At 50.1% G+C, this 18,432-nt stretch overlaps 1 protein-coding gene across 1 annotated transcript in view; it reads right to left on the bottom strand.

The window, feature by feature from the left end:
- LOC138520080 (C4b-binding protein-like) overlaps nt 1-8,945 on the bottom strand; it is a 56,440-nt gene extending 47,495 nt beyond the window's left edge. The window contains exons 1-2 of the mRNA XM_069632605.1: nt 8,826-8,945; nt 4,785-4,884 (exon numbers count right to left, since the gene is read on the bottom strand). Coding sequence (XP_069488706.1) covers nt 4,785-4,875 — 91 coding nt within the window. The 5' untranslated portion in view covers nt 4,876-4,884; nt 8,826-8,945. The remainder of the gene's footprint in view (nt 1-4,784; nt 4,885-8,825) is intronic.
- Nucleotides 8,946-18,432: the final 9,487 nt, after the last annotated feature.

Here is an 18,432-nt window from a genome sequence, read left to right as displayed (position 1 = left end):
ACAGTGTGAGTAGCTTGAGCACAAGGACAGACAGTGTAAGTAGCTTGAAGCAGAATGACAGTCTGAGTAGCTTGCAGCACAAGGGCAGGCAGTGTGAGTAGCTTGCAGAGCAAGGACAGACAGTGTGAGTAGCTTGCAGCACAAGGACAGACAGTGTGAGTAGCTTGCAGCACAGGGACAGACAAGGTGAGTAGCTTGCAGCACAAGGACAGACAGTGTGATTAGCTTGCAGCACAAGAACAGACAGGGTGAGTAGCTAGCAGCACAGGGCCAGACAGTGTAAGTAGCTTGCAGCACAAGGACAGACATTGTGAGTAGCTTGCAGCACATGGACAGACAGTGTGAGTAGCTTTCAGCACATGGACAGTGTGAGTAGCTTGCAGCACAAGGACAGAAATTGTGAGTAGCTTGCAGCACATGGACAGACAGTCCCAGTAGCTTGCGGTACATGGACAGACAGTCCCAGTAGCTTGCAGCACAAGGACAATGCGAGTAGGTTGCAGCACATAGGCAGACAGTGTGAGTGACTTTCAGCACAAGGACAGACAGTGTGAGTAGCTTGCAGCACATGGGCAGACTGTGTGAGTAGCTTGCAGTACAAGGATGGACAGTGTGAGTAGCTTGCAGCAATAGGACAGACAAGGTGAGTAGCTTGCAGCACAAGGACAGACAGTGTGAGTAGCTTGCAGTACAAGGACAGAGAGTGCGAGTGGCTTGCAGCACAAGGACAGTGTGAGTGGCTTGCAGCACATGGACAGACAGTATGAGTGGCGCAGTGTGAGTGGCGTGCAGTACGTGGACAGTCCAAGTAGCTTGCAAATCATGATTATACAGTGTGAGTAGCTTGCAACACAAGGATAGAGTGTGAGTAGCTTTCAGCACATAGACAGACAGTGAGAGAGGCTTGCAGCACACAGAGAGATAGTTTGAGTAGCTTGCGGGACATGGACGGAGCGTGCAAGTTACTTGCAGCACATGGACAGACATTGTGGCTTTTTTGGGCTGCATGGGCATACGGTGCGAGTAGCTTGCAGGACAAGGACAGGCGGTGGGGGTAGCTTGCAGCACATGGACAGACAGTGTGGGTAGCTTGCAGCACAAGGACAGACAGTAAGAGTAGCTTGCAGCACAAGGACAGACAGGATGGGTAACCAGACAGCGTGAGTAGCTTGCAGCACACGGACAGAGAGTGTGAGGAGCTTGCAGCACAAGGACAGGCAAAGCGAGTAGCTTGCAGCACAAGGACAGGCAGTGTGAGTAGCGTACAGCACAAGGACAGACAGTGTGAGTAGCTTGCAGCACAAGGACAGACGGTGTAATTTACTTGCAGCACAAGGACAGGCAGTGTGAGTAGCGTGCAGCACAAGGACAGCCAGTGTGAGTAGCGTGCAGCACAAGGACAGACAGTGTGATTAGCTTGCAGCACAAGGACAGGCAGTGCGAGTAGCTTGCAGCACATGGATAGACAGTGTGAGTAGCTTGCAAAACATGGACATACGGTGTGAATAGCTTGCAGCACATGGACAGACAGTGTGAGTAGCTTGCAGAACAAAGACATTGCGGTTAGTAGCTTGCAACACAAGGACAGACAGTGTGAGTAGCTTTCAACACATGGATAGACAGTGTGAGTAGCTTGCAGCACATGGACAGTGTGAGTAGCTTGCAAAACATAGACATTGGGAGTAGCTTGCAACACAAGGACAGACAGTGCGAGTAGCTTTCAGCACATGGATAGACAGTGTGAGTAGCTTGCAGCACATGAATAGACAGTGTGAGTAGCGTGCAGCACAAGGACAGTGTGAGTAGCTTGCAGCACATGGATAGACCGTGTGAATAGCTTTCAGCACATGGACAGACAGCGTGAGTAGCTTGCAGCACATGGACAGACAGCGTGAGTAGTGTGCAGCACACGGACAGTGTGAGTAGCTTGCAGCACATGGACATACGGTGTGAATAGCTTGCAGCACATGGACAGACAGTGTGAGTAGCTTGCAACACAAGCACAGCCAATGCGAGTAGCTTGTAGTACAAGGGCAGGCAGTGTGGCTTTCTTGGGCCGCATGCGTATACAGTGTGAATAACATCCAGCACATGGACAGTGTGAGTAGCTTGCAGCACAAGGGCAGGCAGTGTGGCTTTCTTGGGCCGCATGCGTATACAGTGTGATTAGCATCCAGCACATGGACAGTGTGAGTATCTTGCAGCACAAAGGCAGGCAGTGTGGCTTTCTTGGGCCGCATGCGTATACAGTGTGAGTAGCATCCAGCACATGGACAGTGTGAGTAGCTTGCAGCACAAGGGCAGGCAGTGTGGCTTTCTTGGGCCGCATGCGTATACAGTGTGAGTGGCATCCAGCACATGGACAGTGTGAGTAGCTTGCAGCACAAGGGCAGGCAGTGTGGCTTTCTTGGGCCGCATGGGTATACAGTGTGAGTAGCATCCAGCACATGGACAGTGCGAGTAGCTTGCAGCACAAGCGCAGGCAGTGTGGCTTTCTTGGGCCGCATGGGTATACAGTGTGAGTAGCATCCAGCACATGGACAGTGCGAGTAGCTAGCAGCACAAGGGCAGGCAGTGTGGCTTTCTTGGGCCGCATGGGTATACAGTGTGAGTAGCATCCAGCACATGGACAGTGCGAGTAGCTTGCAGCACAAGGGCAGGCAGTGTGGCTTTCTTGGGCCGCATGCGTAACAGTGTGAGTTGCATCCAGCACATGGACAGTGCGAGTAGCTTGCAGCACAAGGGCAGGCAGTGTGGCTTTCTTGGGCCGCATGCGTAACAGTGTGAGTAGCATCCAGCACATGGACAGTGCGAGTAGCTTGTAGCACAAGGGCAGGCAGTGTGGCTTTCTTGGGCCGCATGCGTAACAGTGTGAGTAGCATCCAGCACATGGACAGTGCGAGTAGCTTGCAGCACAAGGGCAGGCAGTGTGGCTTTCTTGGGCCGCATGCGTATACAGTGTGAGTACATCCAGCACATGGACAGTGCGAGTAGCTTGCAGCACAAGCGCAGGCAGTGTGGCTTTCTTGGGCCGCATGCGTATACAGTGTGAGTAGCATCCAGCACATGGACAGTGCGAGTAGCTTGCAGCACAAGGGCAGGCAGTGTGGCTTTCTTCTGCCGCATGCGTATACAGTGTGAGTAGCATCCAGCACATGGACAGTGCGAGTAGCTTGCAGCACAAGGGCAGGCAGTGTGGCTTTCTTGGGCCGCATGGGGATACAGTGTGAATAGCATCCAGCACATGGACAGTGCAAGTATCTTGCAGCACAAAGGCAGGCAGTGTGGCTTTCTTGGGCCGCATGCGTATACAGTGTGAGTAGCATCCAGCACATGGACAGTGCGAGTAGCTTGCAGCACAAGGGCAGGCAGTGTGGCTTTCTTGGGCCGCATGGGGATACAGTGTGAATAGCATCCAGCACATGGACAGTGTAAGTATCTTGCAGCACAAAGGCAGGCAGTGTGGCTTTCTTGGGCCGCATGCGTATACAGTGTGAGTAGCATCCAGCACATGGACAGTGTGAGTAGCTTGCAGCACAAGGGCAGGCAGTGTGCCTTTCTTGGGCCGCATGCGTATACAGTGTGAGTAGCATCCAGCACATGGACAGTGCGAGTAGCTAGCAGCACAAGGGCAGGCAGTGTGGCTTTCTTGGGCCGCATGCGTATACAGTGTGAGTAGCATCCAGCACATGGACAGTGCGAGTAGCTTGCAGCACAAGCGCAGGCAGTGTGGCTTTCTTGGGCCGCATGCGTATACAGTGTGAGTAGCATCCAGCACATGGACAGTGCGAGTAGCTTGCAGCACAAGCGCAGGCAGTGTGGCTTTCTTGGGCCGCATGCGTATACAGTGTGAGTACATCCAGCACATGGACAGTGCGAGTAGCTTGCAGCACAAGGGCAGGCAGTGTGGCTTTCTTGGGCCGCATGCGTATACAGTGTGAGTGGCATCCAGCACATGGACAGTGCGAGTAGCTTGCAGCACAAGGGCAGGCAGTGTGGCTTTCTTGGGCCGCATGCGTATACAGTGTGAGTACATCCAGCACATGGACAGTGCGAGTAGCTTGCAGCACAAGGGCAGGCAGTGTGGCTTTCTTGGGCCGCATGCGTATACAGTGTGAGTGGCATCCAGCACATGGACAGTGCGAGTAGCTTGCAGCACAAGGGCAGGCAGTGTGGCTTTCTTGGGCCGCATGCGTATACAGTGTGAGTAGATCCAGCACATGGACAGTGCGAGTAGCTTGCAGCACAAGGGCAGGCAGTGTGGCTTTCTTGGGCCGCATGCGTATACAGTGTGAGTGGCATCCAGCACATGGACAGTGCGAGTAGCTTGCAGCACAAGCGCAGGCAGTGTGGCTTTCTTGGGCCGCATGGGGATACAGTGTGAGTAGCATCCAGCACATGGACAGTGCGAGTAGCTTGCAGCACAAGCGCAGGCAGTGTGGCTTTCTTGGCCCGCATGGGGATACGTTGTGTGGAGTTTGGGCGTGAGGCAAGGCAGTGTGGTGTGGGAAGCTTGCACTGCCCCACGGAGCACGGTTTACACTGTTTACTTTCTCACTTGCTGTACTTGTACCATTTCATGTTATTTACCAACGCATAATCTACTTCCCAAGTAAAGCACGTGTTCCCCTTGACAAGCGTGTCTGGTGGGTGTCTCTGGCCGTTTTCTAACTCTACGCTTGATGGGTTCAAACTCTGATGCCCTCGGACAAGCTCTGATTAAATGCTCTAACTTTATTCAGTGGCGCCCCAGCGCTTAGATTTTGCAATGTACTTGTACTCACCATTGACAGTAACGACAAGAGCTGTAACCAGCACCGCCCCGAGTGCGAGTCTAGTGTACAAAGCGTCCATCTTGAAACAGTGGGAGGCCATTTTATTTTCCTGTAGGTTTAAAGGGACAGCCCGTGGAAAATCGACCTTCTTACATTCCAAATCATATGCAATCAACACAGAAGCTCATGACATGTCCGCACAGGTGTGGAGACCTCCACTGATAGAGGTGCTCCGTGCTCGTGTGTCCCGCAGGTGAAAGTCTACCTGGGCGGAATCCCCCTGCCCTCCTCCCGCTATTAAACTTGCCCCGACTCTCTCTATTACGCCTCCCCTCCGGTTTAGGTCTACTTGGTTGAAAATATTTTTGAAAAGACCTTTTCACATTTGACCACATTTATTTTGCTCGTTTTTATTTGGTCGAAAATGTGTGGGGAGACCTCCTGCAACTCCCCCGATTCCTTTACCCCACACCATATATATATTTAATTAAATTGGACTGAATTTCGACCAAGAAAACAGTCAAAAAAATTCTGTCAAAAGTAAAAGATCAAATGTTTTTCGAACAAGTAGGCTAATACCCTGCCTTCCTCTTGCCGTTACACTTGCCTCCCTATCTGTATAATGATAATGAGGGTTCATAGTGATAATTTCGACAACAAAAATGTCGACTTTTTTTTCAATGCATTTTTTTTCGAAATGGGGGGGGGTACCCCCCCCCCCAAACCCCCTTTTTAAAATTTTTACATTTTCTTTCCTTTTTTAACTCCCGAACCCCTAAAATAAATATATAATTAAAAAAAACAAAAGTCGACATTTTTTTTTTCGACATTTTTTTGTCGACATTTTTGTCTGTCGACATTTTTTTTCGAAATTATGACTGCCCACCGATAATGAGTGTGGTATCACACCTACCTTCCTCTTGCTATCAAACCCAACTCCTTGTTATCATACCCGGGTCAATCTCGCCATGAGAACAGACTAGCTTATCAAGACGGTGCGTGGTTCCAGCTCGCAAGCACACCAATCTCCTCACCCTATCACCCACACCTCCCTCACGCAACCTTGCATACAGTCAGTGCTGGAATTGGGCCTCTACCCCGATTTCGATTCTGGTAAAGCGAACAGCCCGCCCCTGGCCTAGCTGCCATTCTGAGTGCTTGGGGATACATTTCCAAGCTTGAAGAGCTCTGGTCTGGTTTGTCTTTGTTTTGCAGTGATTAACTTCAAATGCTACAGATGTAGCAGCTAGTGGGAGTTTGGGATCGCTATTGTCCCTTAAGAGCAGCAGATGGGGGTAGTTAGAAATAGAAGTGGGCACATAAAGCTCTGTGTTTTGTGACATTTTAGCTACAGGAAGTGGTAGACGTGCACCATAAAAAGTAGTGGAACTGTGTCACAAGCGAGCGATAGAGTAGGCAGGAATGTAGCAACGTGCAACACATGTTTGAAGGTTTGCTGCCATGCTGCTTGACAGCCAAATGAGTTGAAACAGATTTCAGTTTCGTTGTAAATGCTATCAGGTGGTAAAGTGGAGAAGTGTGCTTTAACTTCACAACGAATAGTTCCGGAATGGTGAAAATGGTTGCAAAAAGTAGTGCAGCTGTGTGTTTGCTCACACCTTCCACCTTGCTAGCCAGTGAGGCTCTAACCGCCTGTACAGGCTGCACTCCAAGCTTCCCCTTGTGATGTCTACATGCTGGGCACTGGTCAAGGAAACATGGACAGGCTGTGTCAGGCGTTGCTGCCCTTTGCCTCCCCTGTACAGACTCTATTAACATTAGAGACCTCGCTGCGGGGCTTCATTGTGTGCTATGTGGCTCCCCCCCCTCATTTGAACCCTCACCTTTGGCTCTGGCCCATTAACGTGTGCAGCGTTCACCTTCCACACATTAACACCCTGGGAGGGGGCACTGTCCAATTAGGATGCATGGAACGCGGGCGGAATTCTATGGTACAAGCCAGCAGCCTTGTTTGCCAGCTCCCCTTCCCTGCTCCCCCTAATCTTAGCACCTGTGAAGTTTCCTATACGGGTGATAATGGTGTCTTTTTTTTTTCTTCAAGAAACATATTTTTCTTGTGCACTTCGGCCTGGCCCGCGCAATGCTGCTATTGCCTCAGTCTGTTTTCATGTTGATGACGTCACAGTCATCAACAACGAAAACAGACTGAGACTTCCAGCAGCACTTCCTTGTCCCGGGCCGGGCTCGGCAGGAAAGCTAGCTTCTTTTTTTTAATGAAAAAACAAACAAAATACTATGGTTCTCCCTAGGCCGGACTATTGCAACAGTCTCTTTCTAAATCTGCCTGCAACCACTCTCTGTCCCCTGCAGCTCATCCAGAACAGGACCACAAGACTTGTCCTTGGCCTTAAGCCACGGGGTCCCATCTCTCCAGTCCTGAAATCTCTTCATTGTCTCCCAGTGGCTGCAAGGATTAAATTCAAGACCCTTTGCATTGTCCACAAAACTTTCCGGGACGTGGGTCCACAATACCTTCAACTGCTTTTCCGTAACTACATTCCCACTCGAGCTCTTCGCTCCTTCACCTCCAACCCCCTTAGGGTCAGTCGCTTCTCCAAGCAACGAGTTGGGGGTAGATCCCTTTCCTCAGCTGGGACCTCCCTCTGGAACAGCCTCCCTGCCTCCCTGAAACTTGAGAATCATCTTCGGATCCGGAAGCACCTCAACACCTTCCTCTTTGCTTCTGCCTTCGCTCTTCTTCTCCCCTGCTAATCTTTCTGCCTTGGCACCGGGCACCAGGTTACCCTCTGATTTCGGGCCCAGATCCCTGCCCTCCATGCACACACCCGCACTGCTTCCTGGAAACCCCTGCACTTGGGTCTGTATCTGCAACCCGACAGACCCTTTCCAGCACTTATCAGACCCCCGTTGTCTACACCTTATTCTCGCACTTACCACCTGCTGGCCGTACTACCTATTGTTGTTCTATCACATGTTCAGCACTTTCCACTCCCCCCCTGCCCCTCGCACTTTCCCCCTTCCCTCTCCCCTGCACTTGCGCGTTCTCAATGTCGAAGGGCCTACTAAGATCGTTGTTTTGTCCTCCCTTGTTTCCCCTCCCTTGCCTCTTCGTGCTCTGAAACACCTGTGTATGGGCGCGCGATACAAATCAAATATCATATCATATCAGCTCCTGTATAGGGTGCTAATGACGATATGCCCACTAGCAGCGTGCCGACCCTGTCAGTAACTGCACTGCCGCCTTTCTTGAGGAACCCTTCGCTTTGCTCGGGCCCTTAACTTGGGCGGGGCTGTTACCGACAGGGTCTGCCTGCCACTTCGAGGGAATATAGCCCAATTAAAGCCCTCTATTTCACGCAATAGTGCTTCATTAGATTTTCTTAGGCTCCTGTGACTTGGCAGGCTGTTAATTGAAGGCTTCTATTCAGAATTGGGAGAATATTGCTAGACTTACACACCTTTTCTCAACTTGCCGATATATATATATATATTGCGTAGTGGGTTTAATATGTGATTTTTTTTGTTGCACCTTTTCGAATGATCTGCAGCTGCAATATTATGTTTGCTCTGCGTTTGTTACGCTTTTTATAAGCCTATCACTTGACTGCTGTGACTCCACCCAAGCCCCTCCCCCTCACCACTCCACCCCACTGCTACGGAATCCCAGAGTACCCCTACCCCATTTCCAGCCCTGCATATATGCCGCTCTTCTTGATCTCCTCTCACACCTGCCTCCCTCCTATAGCACGCACATACCCCCTTCACGCGTGCCAGCCTCACTCGCGCCACCGCCTCCCCACACACGCCACCAGCCCATGAGCACGCCTGTGTCCCGCTAGGACACCTCTCGCTGTCGCTTCTGCCTCAATCTGTCCATCACACCCACCTGCCTTCCCCCGTCCTCCTATAAGCCTTTCCCCTTGCTATCACAGCTGCTATCACGCCACCACACCTCTTTCAATAACTGTTTTGCATTGCTCTGCTACCCCCGCGCCCCCTCTTCGCTCTGTCACACTCGACAGCCTCGTGCAGAGCCTAAGCTTCAGTGCCAGCAAATGCACGCTTTACCTGAAGGCTGGCCTCTCCTGGGTGGTTGCAGGTGGGGACCCCGGACCAGCACGCAGCTTCCCAAATGTGGGATTCACGCTTTATCTCCCCAAGTAGCTGGAAGCGCGGCTGGACGGACAGTCAGTCCATTGTGGACTTATCGGTCAGTCATTAACTCGCGCGCTGTCCCGCAAGTGGCATTGCAAGTTCCGCCCAGAATGAGCCAATGGTCCTTCGTTCACCCCTGACCACCCACCCAGACACACAGGGCACAGCGTTCCCGCAAAAGTGAGCATTATTATTTATTTTTTTTGTAGCCCAGATTTGGATTGGCAATAAGACTTTTACAGATCCTGGAGGCATTGCCAGGGAGGGCGCCTGCACAGTAGCACAGAGGTGAGACCCACGCTTATGAGGGTGTGAGGCACAACACCAAAGAAAGGGAGCACAGGAAGGCGACTTATAAAGGCAACATGAACCACGGGGCAAGGGCTGCAAACCAAACGGGAGTTCAGTGCACATTTACAACATTTCATTAATACGCGGGAATGAGGGGCCCAGGTAGAGAGGAGGGGGTGCCCGCAGCGCCCTCTTTGTCTGACGAGTGGTGTTTAAGCCAAGCGATAAAGAGAACCAGGGTTGGGCTGGCTTTGATCGGGATGGGCAGTCGGTCAGCCATGTTCCACTGCAAGACGTGTGGGGGTGTCACTCGTCAGGAATGCGCGTCAAGTCGTGTTAAGTGTTAGTGTGGGGGGAGAGGGCGTATAGAAAATGTTTTATGTGTTTGGGAGCCTGACGGTGGGGGGTTATAGAGAAAGGTGTGCTTCATTTGTTTTCTTTTAGTTTGTTTTATCTCCCACGTGACCCGGGTCAAGCCATCTCACCTCAAACAAATCCTGCCATTTGCCCATCCAAGAATGATCCGAAGGTCGCAGCATTACTCATTTTTGTTTTATTTGTTTATTTGTCTTTTTTGCATTTTTAAAGCGCTCACACAGCCATGTGGCAGCAAGGCACTGTTACAGGAATATGGGCCTTATTACGGCTTTGGCGGAAGCCATGCCCTTAATATGGGCATGGCTGCCACCAAAACCGGGTTCGGGTTCCCTGAATGGGGAATTACCGGGCCATTCTGACTTTGGAGGGCCCGGTAATTCCCCATACAGGCTACCCAGATCCGGACCTTCCCCGTTCCCATTTGAGCCGCCATAGGGCTCAATGGGAATGGGTGCAGGAAGCTAACAACGTTGTTAGCTCCCTGGTCCCCTTGCGGGACCCGGTAAGGACGCCTGGGAACCTCGTAATCTTGCGGAATGGGTTTAACGGGTCTGCCTCCATTAGCGGCACCCGTTAACCCATTCCGCAAAGATTGTAATGAGGCCCTATGTCTCTTAGTTGCGTATTTATCACACGCTTAATATCCGGAGGTTTCTAAGCTCGGTGCTTCGTGTCGTCTTGTTTCCAAGCTGAGCTAACCCCCGGGACAAGCCTAATAAAGCAGCCGCGGGACAGCTCACTTCATGAGCAGTCTAGACAAATGACGCCCCTCATCTTCTTGCACCATAGAGTAATGCACTGGCCCTCGGATCAGACCAGGAGACACTTTGTTGTATGCATGCCCGAATATGCTCAATACAGGATTGGCTTGCCTACCCCAGCTACAACTTCAGCTCAGCCGGCGCCATCCTCCTTTGCCCCTCAAAAGAATGAAGGAATTGGCAATTCTCTTTACTGGTAGCTCCACCTGTCGCTCCCTTCAGACTGGGCTTCTCCCTCAACCTCAAGAAGTCGCACATACCATCTCAAAGGCTCCAATTCTTTGGAGCAGTCCTGGATGCATCCCTGGGAAAAGCCTTGCCACCAGAGGTGAGGGTTCAAAGCATTCTGCAGATGGTCACCAAATTCCAGAGTGCCCAGCCTCTGACTTCTGAGGTTGCTTGGCCTCATGGCATCCTGCATTTATCTGGTGCCAGAGGGCTCTCAGAACACATTGGTCCCAATTCTCAGGAAGGATGTCAGACCTCCTACAGATTCCAAGAAGAGTCCCACAGGACCTTTGATGGTGGGCCTGCAAGGAGAATATTCCGAAAGGAGAACCTTTTTGGCAACCATGGCCAGCGATGACAGTAGTGACAGACGCCTCACTCACGGGATGGGGGAGCCCACGCCAAAAATCTGACAATCAGTGGTCATTGGTCTCCATCAGAGTCCAAACTACACATCAACCTTTTGGACCTGAGGGCTATCAGACTAGCGCTGAAGGCCATTCTGCCTTCTGTACGGGGAAAGAACATCCTGACAATGACGGACAGCACAGTGGCCATGTACTGCCGCAACAAAAGAGGAGGTGTAGGGTCACCACCACTGTGCAGAGAGGCAATGCAGCTCTGGTTCTTGGCAATCCGAGAAGGGATCTCCCTTTCGGCAGTTGACCTACCTGGGGTGGAGAATACAGCAGCAGATGCTCTGAGCAGGCAGAGCAGTGTCCCACGAGTGGGAACTAGCTCAGGAAGTCCTTGAAGAGATGTTCACCCTTTGGGGAACCCCTTCAAGTGGATTTGTTCATGACCAGTGTCAACCGGAAATGCGACCGGTTCTAGGAGACTTGTTCGTGGTGGAATGGGAATTTCCACTCCTGTACGCGTAATTCCTCACGTGATCAGGAGGTTGAGAAAGTTTGGGGAAATCCATGATCCTAATTGCTCCGGATTGGGCCAGGAGGACGTGGTACCTGGACCGCCTGGACATGTCCAGCTGCCCTCAATACGTCTCCCACAAAGAGAGGATTTTCTCTCGCAAGAGGAAGGTCTGGTTCTCCATCCAGAGGTCAGGGCACTGCGCCTTCACGCATGGTTTCTGAGAGGCTGACATGCAAGGATTGGGACCTCCCAGATGGCGCAATGGAGATTTTGCTTTCAGCCAGAAGGCCAGCAACTAAGTCTTTGTATCACTGCCTTTGGAACAAATGCTGCAACTGGTGTAGAGATAAGAATGTTGATTCATTTACATGTAATACACCTATGGTGTTATCCTTTTTGTTACACCTAGCTAATCTGGGGCTCCAGATAGGTGCTATTAAAGGATATATTGCAGCACTTTCTATATGTAAGCGCACTTTGGAGGAGGTATCTTACTTCACAATTCCTCTAATAATACAATTCCTAAAAGGATTGACAAACGTTTTCTCTCCAATACCTTTTCAAGTCCCGATTTGGGATCTCAACTTGGTGTTGAAATGTATGATGTGTGCTCCTTTTGAGGTTATACACTCCTGTCCTTTGAGTCTGCTAACCTTAAAAACCATCTTCTTAGTAGCTATTACATCTGCCCGAAAGGGTGAGTGAACTTCAGGCTTTATCCTGCAAGCCTTATGATATGATATGATATGGCATTTGTAACGCGCCTATACACAAGTGTTTCAAGGCGCGACGAGGCAGGGGGGGAACAAGGGGAGAACAGACAACAATCCTACTAGGCCAGGTGTCATTCAGATCGCGCAAGTGCAAGGGTAGTGGGACTGGGAAAAGTGCAAGGGGAAGGGTAGAGGGGAAGTGCAGTACATGGTTAGTAGAATACAAGATAAGTAATAGGGCCAGCTGGTGGCAAGTGCAAGAAGAATGTAGTACATGGTTAGTAGAATACAAGATAAATAATAGGGCCAGCTGGTGGCAAGTGCAAGGTAAGTGCCGGGAGAAGGGGCTGTAGGATACAGAGACAGTCCTGTAGTGCAGGTAGGCAGTGCAGGGAAGAGTGGCTGGGCCAAGGACCGAGATCGGTGAGTGGCCAGTTGCAGATTCAGTGCAGGTTCAGTGATTTTAGCAGGGGAGAGAGGGAGAGAAAGCAGAGGCAAAGAGGAAGGTTTTGAGGTGCTTCCGGAACCGGAGATGGTTCTCCTCAAGTTTCAGGGAGGCAGGAAGGCTGTTCCAGAGGGAGGCCCCTGCTGCGGAGAGAGATCTACCCCCAGTTCGTTGCTTGGAGAAGCGGCTGACCCTGAGGTAGTTGGAGGTGGATGAGCGAAGAGCTCGAGAAGGAAGATATTTAGGAAGAGAGAGTTGAAGGTATTTTGGCCCAAGGCCCCAGAAGGCCTTGTGGACAATGCAGAGGGTTTTGAACTTAACCCTTTTGCCTTCATACACTTTCTTTAAGGACAAGGGGGTCCTTAAGGCGAAACCCACCTTTCTACCCAAGATTATATCTGAATTCCATCTGACTCAGAAAATAACATTACCATCATTTTACCCTCCTCCGCACCCTGGGAAGGAAGAGGAGAGGCTACACAGGGTTGATCCTAAACCCGCACTAAGTTTCTATATCACCAGAATGGCAAAACTAGGACAAGATGACAAACTGTTTGTTGGCTACTCAGGCCACAGGTTGGGAATGGCAATCACTAAATGGGCGTTATTCATATGGATAATACTGGCAATATCAGAATGCTACAGACTGGCGGGAAAAGATCCACCAGAAGGACTTCGGGCTCATTCGACCAGGGACCTGGCGACTTACTCTGCATTACAGAGGGGATTACCAGTTAAAGAAATGTGTGCGGCTGCCACATGGTCGTCAGTACATACTTTCACCAAACAATACAGTTTGGATTCTTCTACAAGCTGGCAAGGCTTATTTGGTAAGGCAGTGTTGCATTCTGTGCACACAGACCTATGAGAACTACTAAATTGTCATGAACATTTCTGACTCCCTCCTCCAGAAATACTATCATAAAATGAGGCATATGTGGGAGGACACAATCCGTTCAAAGAACAAGTTCCTTACCCCTGGTAACATTCTTTCAACTGGATGTTCTTTCCACATATTTCTTATCGCCCCTCCAAACCTACACCGCAGTAGAATTTCCTTTGCTATTGCAGTCTGCCCTCTCTCAGGAAGAGTAACTGTCGGGTATACGATAGATCCTACACTCGTAAAAATGGGCCTGAAGCCAACGGACGCTGCGCATGCTATTTCTGCCTTTGGTGACATGAACATCGAGACTGAGGCCTCAGAGGGACATCGAGTTGACAGACATTGAGGCGCAGCGCCCTGTGCTGAAAATAAAATTCCGAAGCAGCTAAGCTGGAAATTGGAAATATCATAAGATAAGGAAATACGTGGGAGGAACATCCAGCCGAAAGAACGTTACCAGGGGTAAGTAACTTGTTCATCTCTCTCACATCACACTGGACATGTCCTGGTAATTGGGGCAGCCACTTTACACTAAGTGCATACACTTGATACGAGTTCACTATCCTCACATGAATAAAAGCCAACACCTAAAGATACACTCTGAGCAAGGCGAAACACGATAGCAAGCACAATTTCCGGGACTAATGCACATCTAGTGGAGCAGAGCAACGGACCAAGCGATGAGAGCGGCGGGCAGAAAACCCCAAGGGTCCCCTATTGGAGGTCTTTGCCTCCAGACTGCGGAAGACTTGTGGAGAAGGCCCGATCACACAAGTGAAGATTGCATTGTTTCAAGGATGCCAGTGACCCTCCAGGGTGAACGTTGGGAGGGGGGGGGCCAGGCCTGTGGTACTAACCTTGACTCCAGAAATGAAAATGGCAAATCAAGAGAAGCGCTCACAGCCGGTGAGTTGGCAAGCAACCTGGAAGACCCTTGTGTGTTAAAATGAATCAAGTAGTAATTATATATCACAAGTGAAGGCTGCACACATTTGGATGAGACGCGGAGAAAGGCAGACCTGTGAATGAACTTTGAAGTAAAAGGCGGCTGCGAGATCAGAGATACTAAGTAACTGAGTGGTCCAGTGAAAGGTACATTGTGGGAAGCTATAAAGCAAAAGTAAATGTGAACTATGAGTCGAAGAGGTCCTGCAGTGGTCTGTAAACCGTGCAAATTCAAAAGGATTGGACATCCGAGCCCGACCGAGGGAGACCCGAAGTACAATAAGCTTTGGAAAGGGAGCCCCCCGCAAATGTCTGTTGAACTGTGAGATCTGAGCCTGACAGAGGGGGGCCTTTATGAACTTTACATTGGAATACAATTTTGGAAAGTCCAGGAAGACTTTAACGTGGAAGGCCAGGTGGGCCTCGATCCACGGAGTGGAACTGCTTGGAGTGTTGGAAACAGAGCCAGAGTGTCATCCTGCCTACAAGGACAGCCTTATTCTGTGAGGCTTAACTTGAGGAGGAAAGCTGATTCAACTACCTTTTTATTCTTTTGAACACTGGTTTTTCCTGTACATACATTTCTCCTTTTTACACTTTTTGTACAAGAGATGGGGCAGGCATTAGGTTTTGTTAGACTAGGTCATTTTGATTTGACGGGTGCCACTAGGACCGTTTTGTTTGTTTGATGGTCGAGACGACTCCCATCTTAGTTGTAGGGGAAAACTAGGAGTTTCTCCGACCCCAACATTTTCAATAAAGGTTTTACAAATGGTATCCATTGTGTCAGTGTCATACTTCTGATACCATGCCTTCTCTTCAATGAACATGGCTGCATGGTGATGAAATATTCTGACCAACGTGTTTTCGATCTTTCTATGAAGCGTTCTATGCAGAGAATGCATTTTCTCTGAGATATGAACTGGAGGAATTTTTTGAGCTTGTTGAAGTTCCTATGTTAACTCCATAGGATGCTCAGGTAGAAGTTGCAAAAGTTCTGATGCCAATTGAACAACTTAATGTTGGGAAATCTCCAGGATTAGATGGTCTACCTCTAGAGTTCTACCAATCATTTGGATCAATTTTGGCTCATGTTTTATGTGAATTGTTTAACAACTTTGTGCACGATTGGGATGTATGTCCAGCACTAGGGTCTTTCAGCCTTTTCAATAGAAATGGGTCCCACGTTTTAGGGGGCCCCCTTGTGACTTAAAAAAAAAGCTTGATATATAACTGTGCTGTTGGGAAATGTAGTTTAGTATCAAGGAGGGTGGGATGAGGAAGTGGGGGCGAAGTGACGTAAGGGCAGGAAGAGGCGGACTATGTAAGGAGGTGGATGAATAAAGACGTGTAGACCTCAGCTCGGTCTGTTCCTCCTTATTTCTTACGCAGCGTAATGCGCGTCCAGTGTGCCTGATCCTGGAGGCCCCCAGCGATGAAGGTCGCAGGCTACATTACATTGGCGATGAGGGACAGCCCGCGTGGGAGATGATGATTAAGTGCGAAATGCCCACACGCATGACAAGAGTGGCTGGCAGCCTCCGACAGTTGGAGGGAGGAGCCCGGAAGGCAGCATTCGGCCTGTGGTGTGGACGGAACCCCAGGGCTGTGGGGGCGAGTGCTAGGACGTCATTGGAGGCTGGGGGATGGGCCCAATTTCAGTAGCACTCGTGCCCTATACAGGCGGCCACCACACAGCGGTGCTGTGTACAAGGGGGACTAAATAAAGGGCCAGTGGCGGCGGTGGTGACCTTAAGAAGGGCAGGAGCCTGGAGAGGGCTCTGCGGCAGTGCTCGTGCCTGTCTCAGGCTGCCGTCACACAGGGGAGGCCTCCCAGGCAGCAAAAGGCCCCATTCAAGTAACCCTGAAAGGGGGAAGACCAGGAAGCACTGCATCGAATCAAGCAGTAAGGACACAGCATGTCAGACCAGGACATGCCAGCCACGTCCCAGTGACTTCACAACTGCAGGGCCAACAAAGGGTATCAGAGTCCCTGGCAGTGCAAATACCAGGCATTTATGATGTGGGAGACACCAGCAACATGGGACACAGATGGGTCTGGGACTTTGATTTACATGCAGGGGCAATTGGCCCGGTGGAAAACGCACGTAGGCAATGTCTACTGAAGCTAGCAACGGGCCCTGCCACAAGGGACATAATTGATGAGTTCCCTGTCGACTCCATTAAGTCTCAAGACGGCTCTAGCCACCTATTTTACACCACATACCAACGTGGATTACGAGAGGCATCTATTCCACGCCACGAAATAAGCTAAAGGAGAAACAATAGGTGCATTTGTAATGAGATTACAAAGCAAAACGAAGCACTGTGATTTCAACAATTATTCCAATTTAGAGGCGCTACAATCTCAAATCATTGCAGGGTGTGAGTCTCAAACATTCAGGAGAAACTGATTACAAAAGGCACGATCACTAGAGGAGATGCTCAGGCTTCCATGGCGGTTGACTCGCAAGTAGAATCCTTCGGCAGCCCAAATGGACACTCCTCACATCTGGAGGGTGTACACAAGCTAGTAGGGGCATCTAGATCAACAGGCGAGCCATTCTGCTAGCGATGCAGATATGAATATCCACATGAAGTCACATGCCCGGTGATTGGACAACGACGCTCAGACTGTGGGGAAGAGAACCATTTCAAGTCAGTATGTCGCCTGGCCAAGGGGTTCGGCTGCAAAATGACGGTGGCATGACCACAAGCCGCGCAGGAGGTCCACCACCACAGCAACGGAAACCTCTCACATGGCGGCACAAGTTCATTGTTGAGGAAGGGAAGGGGAGAGAAGAGATCACGGCTTTGGAGAAGAGAGACAGTGAAGAGAACGGAAGGAAGATAGGTCAGGGAGGGAAGGCAGACACTATCGGATGTCCATGACATGAATAGAACATCGATCCCGGCGCCATATACGATACCTAGTTGAACAATCCCAGACAGACACAGAACCAAGCTCCTCGGAAGGGGAACCAAGACGGATATGCAATGTCTACGCGTTGGGAAACCAACATGCGACCAAACACAGGCCAACTTAATGAAACACAAACTGAGTTTGTCATAGACACGGGTGCCACCGTAAATGTAATTAGTGAACAGGTCTACCAGGCACTACTGCAGGTACCCAAATTGCACCACCCAGCAGAAGTGGACATCTACCCTTATGGCTGGAAAACCCTGCTAAAATGCTTGGGACACTTCTGTTAGGGAGAATTCTCTGTTTAGGCTGAATTTCCTAACCTAGTGAGTCCCCCAGCAGCTTTGCTGGATTTCTGGAGTTTGTTTTTTTCATCCTGCCAAGAGTGAGACTCTTTTTCTCCCACTCTTGGACATGATTTGTGGTATTTCTTTGAATGTTAATGTGTTCTATGGGCTATGGGGTCTTTTACTCCATAGGGTCTCATGTGTTTTGCTATGTGTGTTACACAGCACCCTCCGTGCCGTAACACTAGGGTGTCCTAGGTGACCCCCACCATAGACTCCATACCCTGGGACTGACTACTGTCTCCCAGGGCATGTAAAGTCACCATTGGCTTTACTAGACCTAAATTTACTAACAGAACCAGTACAAACCATCCTATTGTGGACGTACTGATAGGGGTAATTCGATTACCCCTGGGTCTGTTATTCAAGGGGGCACTGTCCCGTCCCCCCTCATCGAGTTTTGGCTGGTGGCAGTGGATACTACTTTTTATATTCGGCAGCGAATATATTTCTATGGGATTTTCCCATTGTTCGAGGCTAATACTTTTTCTATGTAGCCTCGTTCATACTGCCGGTTTATTAAATTAAAATGAATTCACCGGTTGGTATTTTCTGCCAGAACTCGGTTTTTAAAATGGCGTATGTGTTCGCCTCTGTAACTCCAAGCCAAAGGTTGAGCCCTTTGTTCCACTTTTGGCGGGCTTCTGCACAGAAGCCCTCCAGAGTGGTGCCATTCTGTCTGGGTACCACAGGGGGTGTGGGAGGGGGTTTAGGCACCCTGGACTGA

Source organism: Ambystoma mexicanum, chromosome 13 (assembly GCF_040938575.1).
Source record: "Ambystoma mexicanum isolate Mex_15411 chromosome 13, UKY_AmexF1_1, whole genome shotgun sequence".
Classification (NCBI taxonomy): Eukaryota; Metazoa; Chordata; class Amphibia; order Caudata; family Ambystomatidae; genus Ambystoma; species Ambystoma mexicanum.
This window is presented reverse-complemented; position numbering and strand designations above follow the sequence as displayed.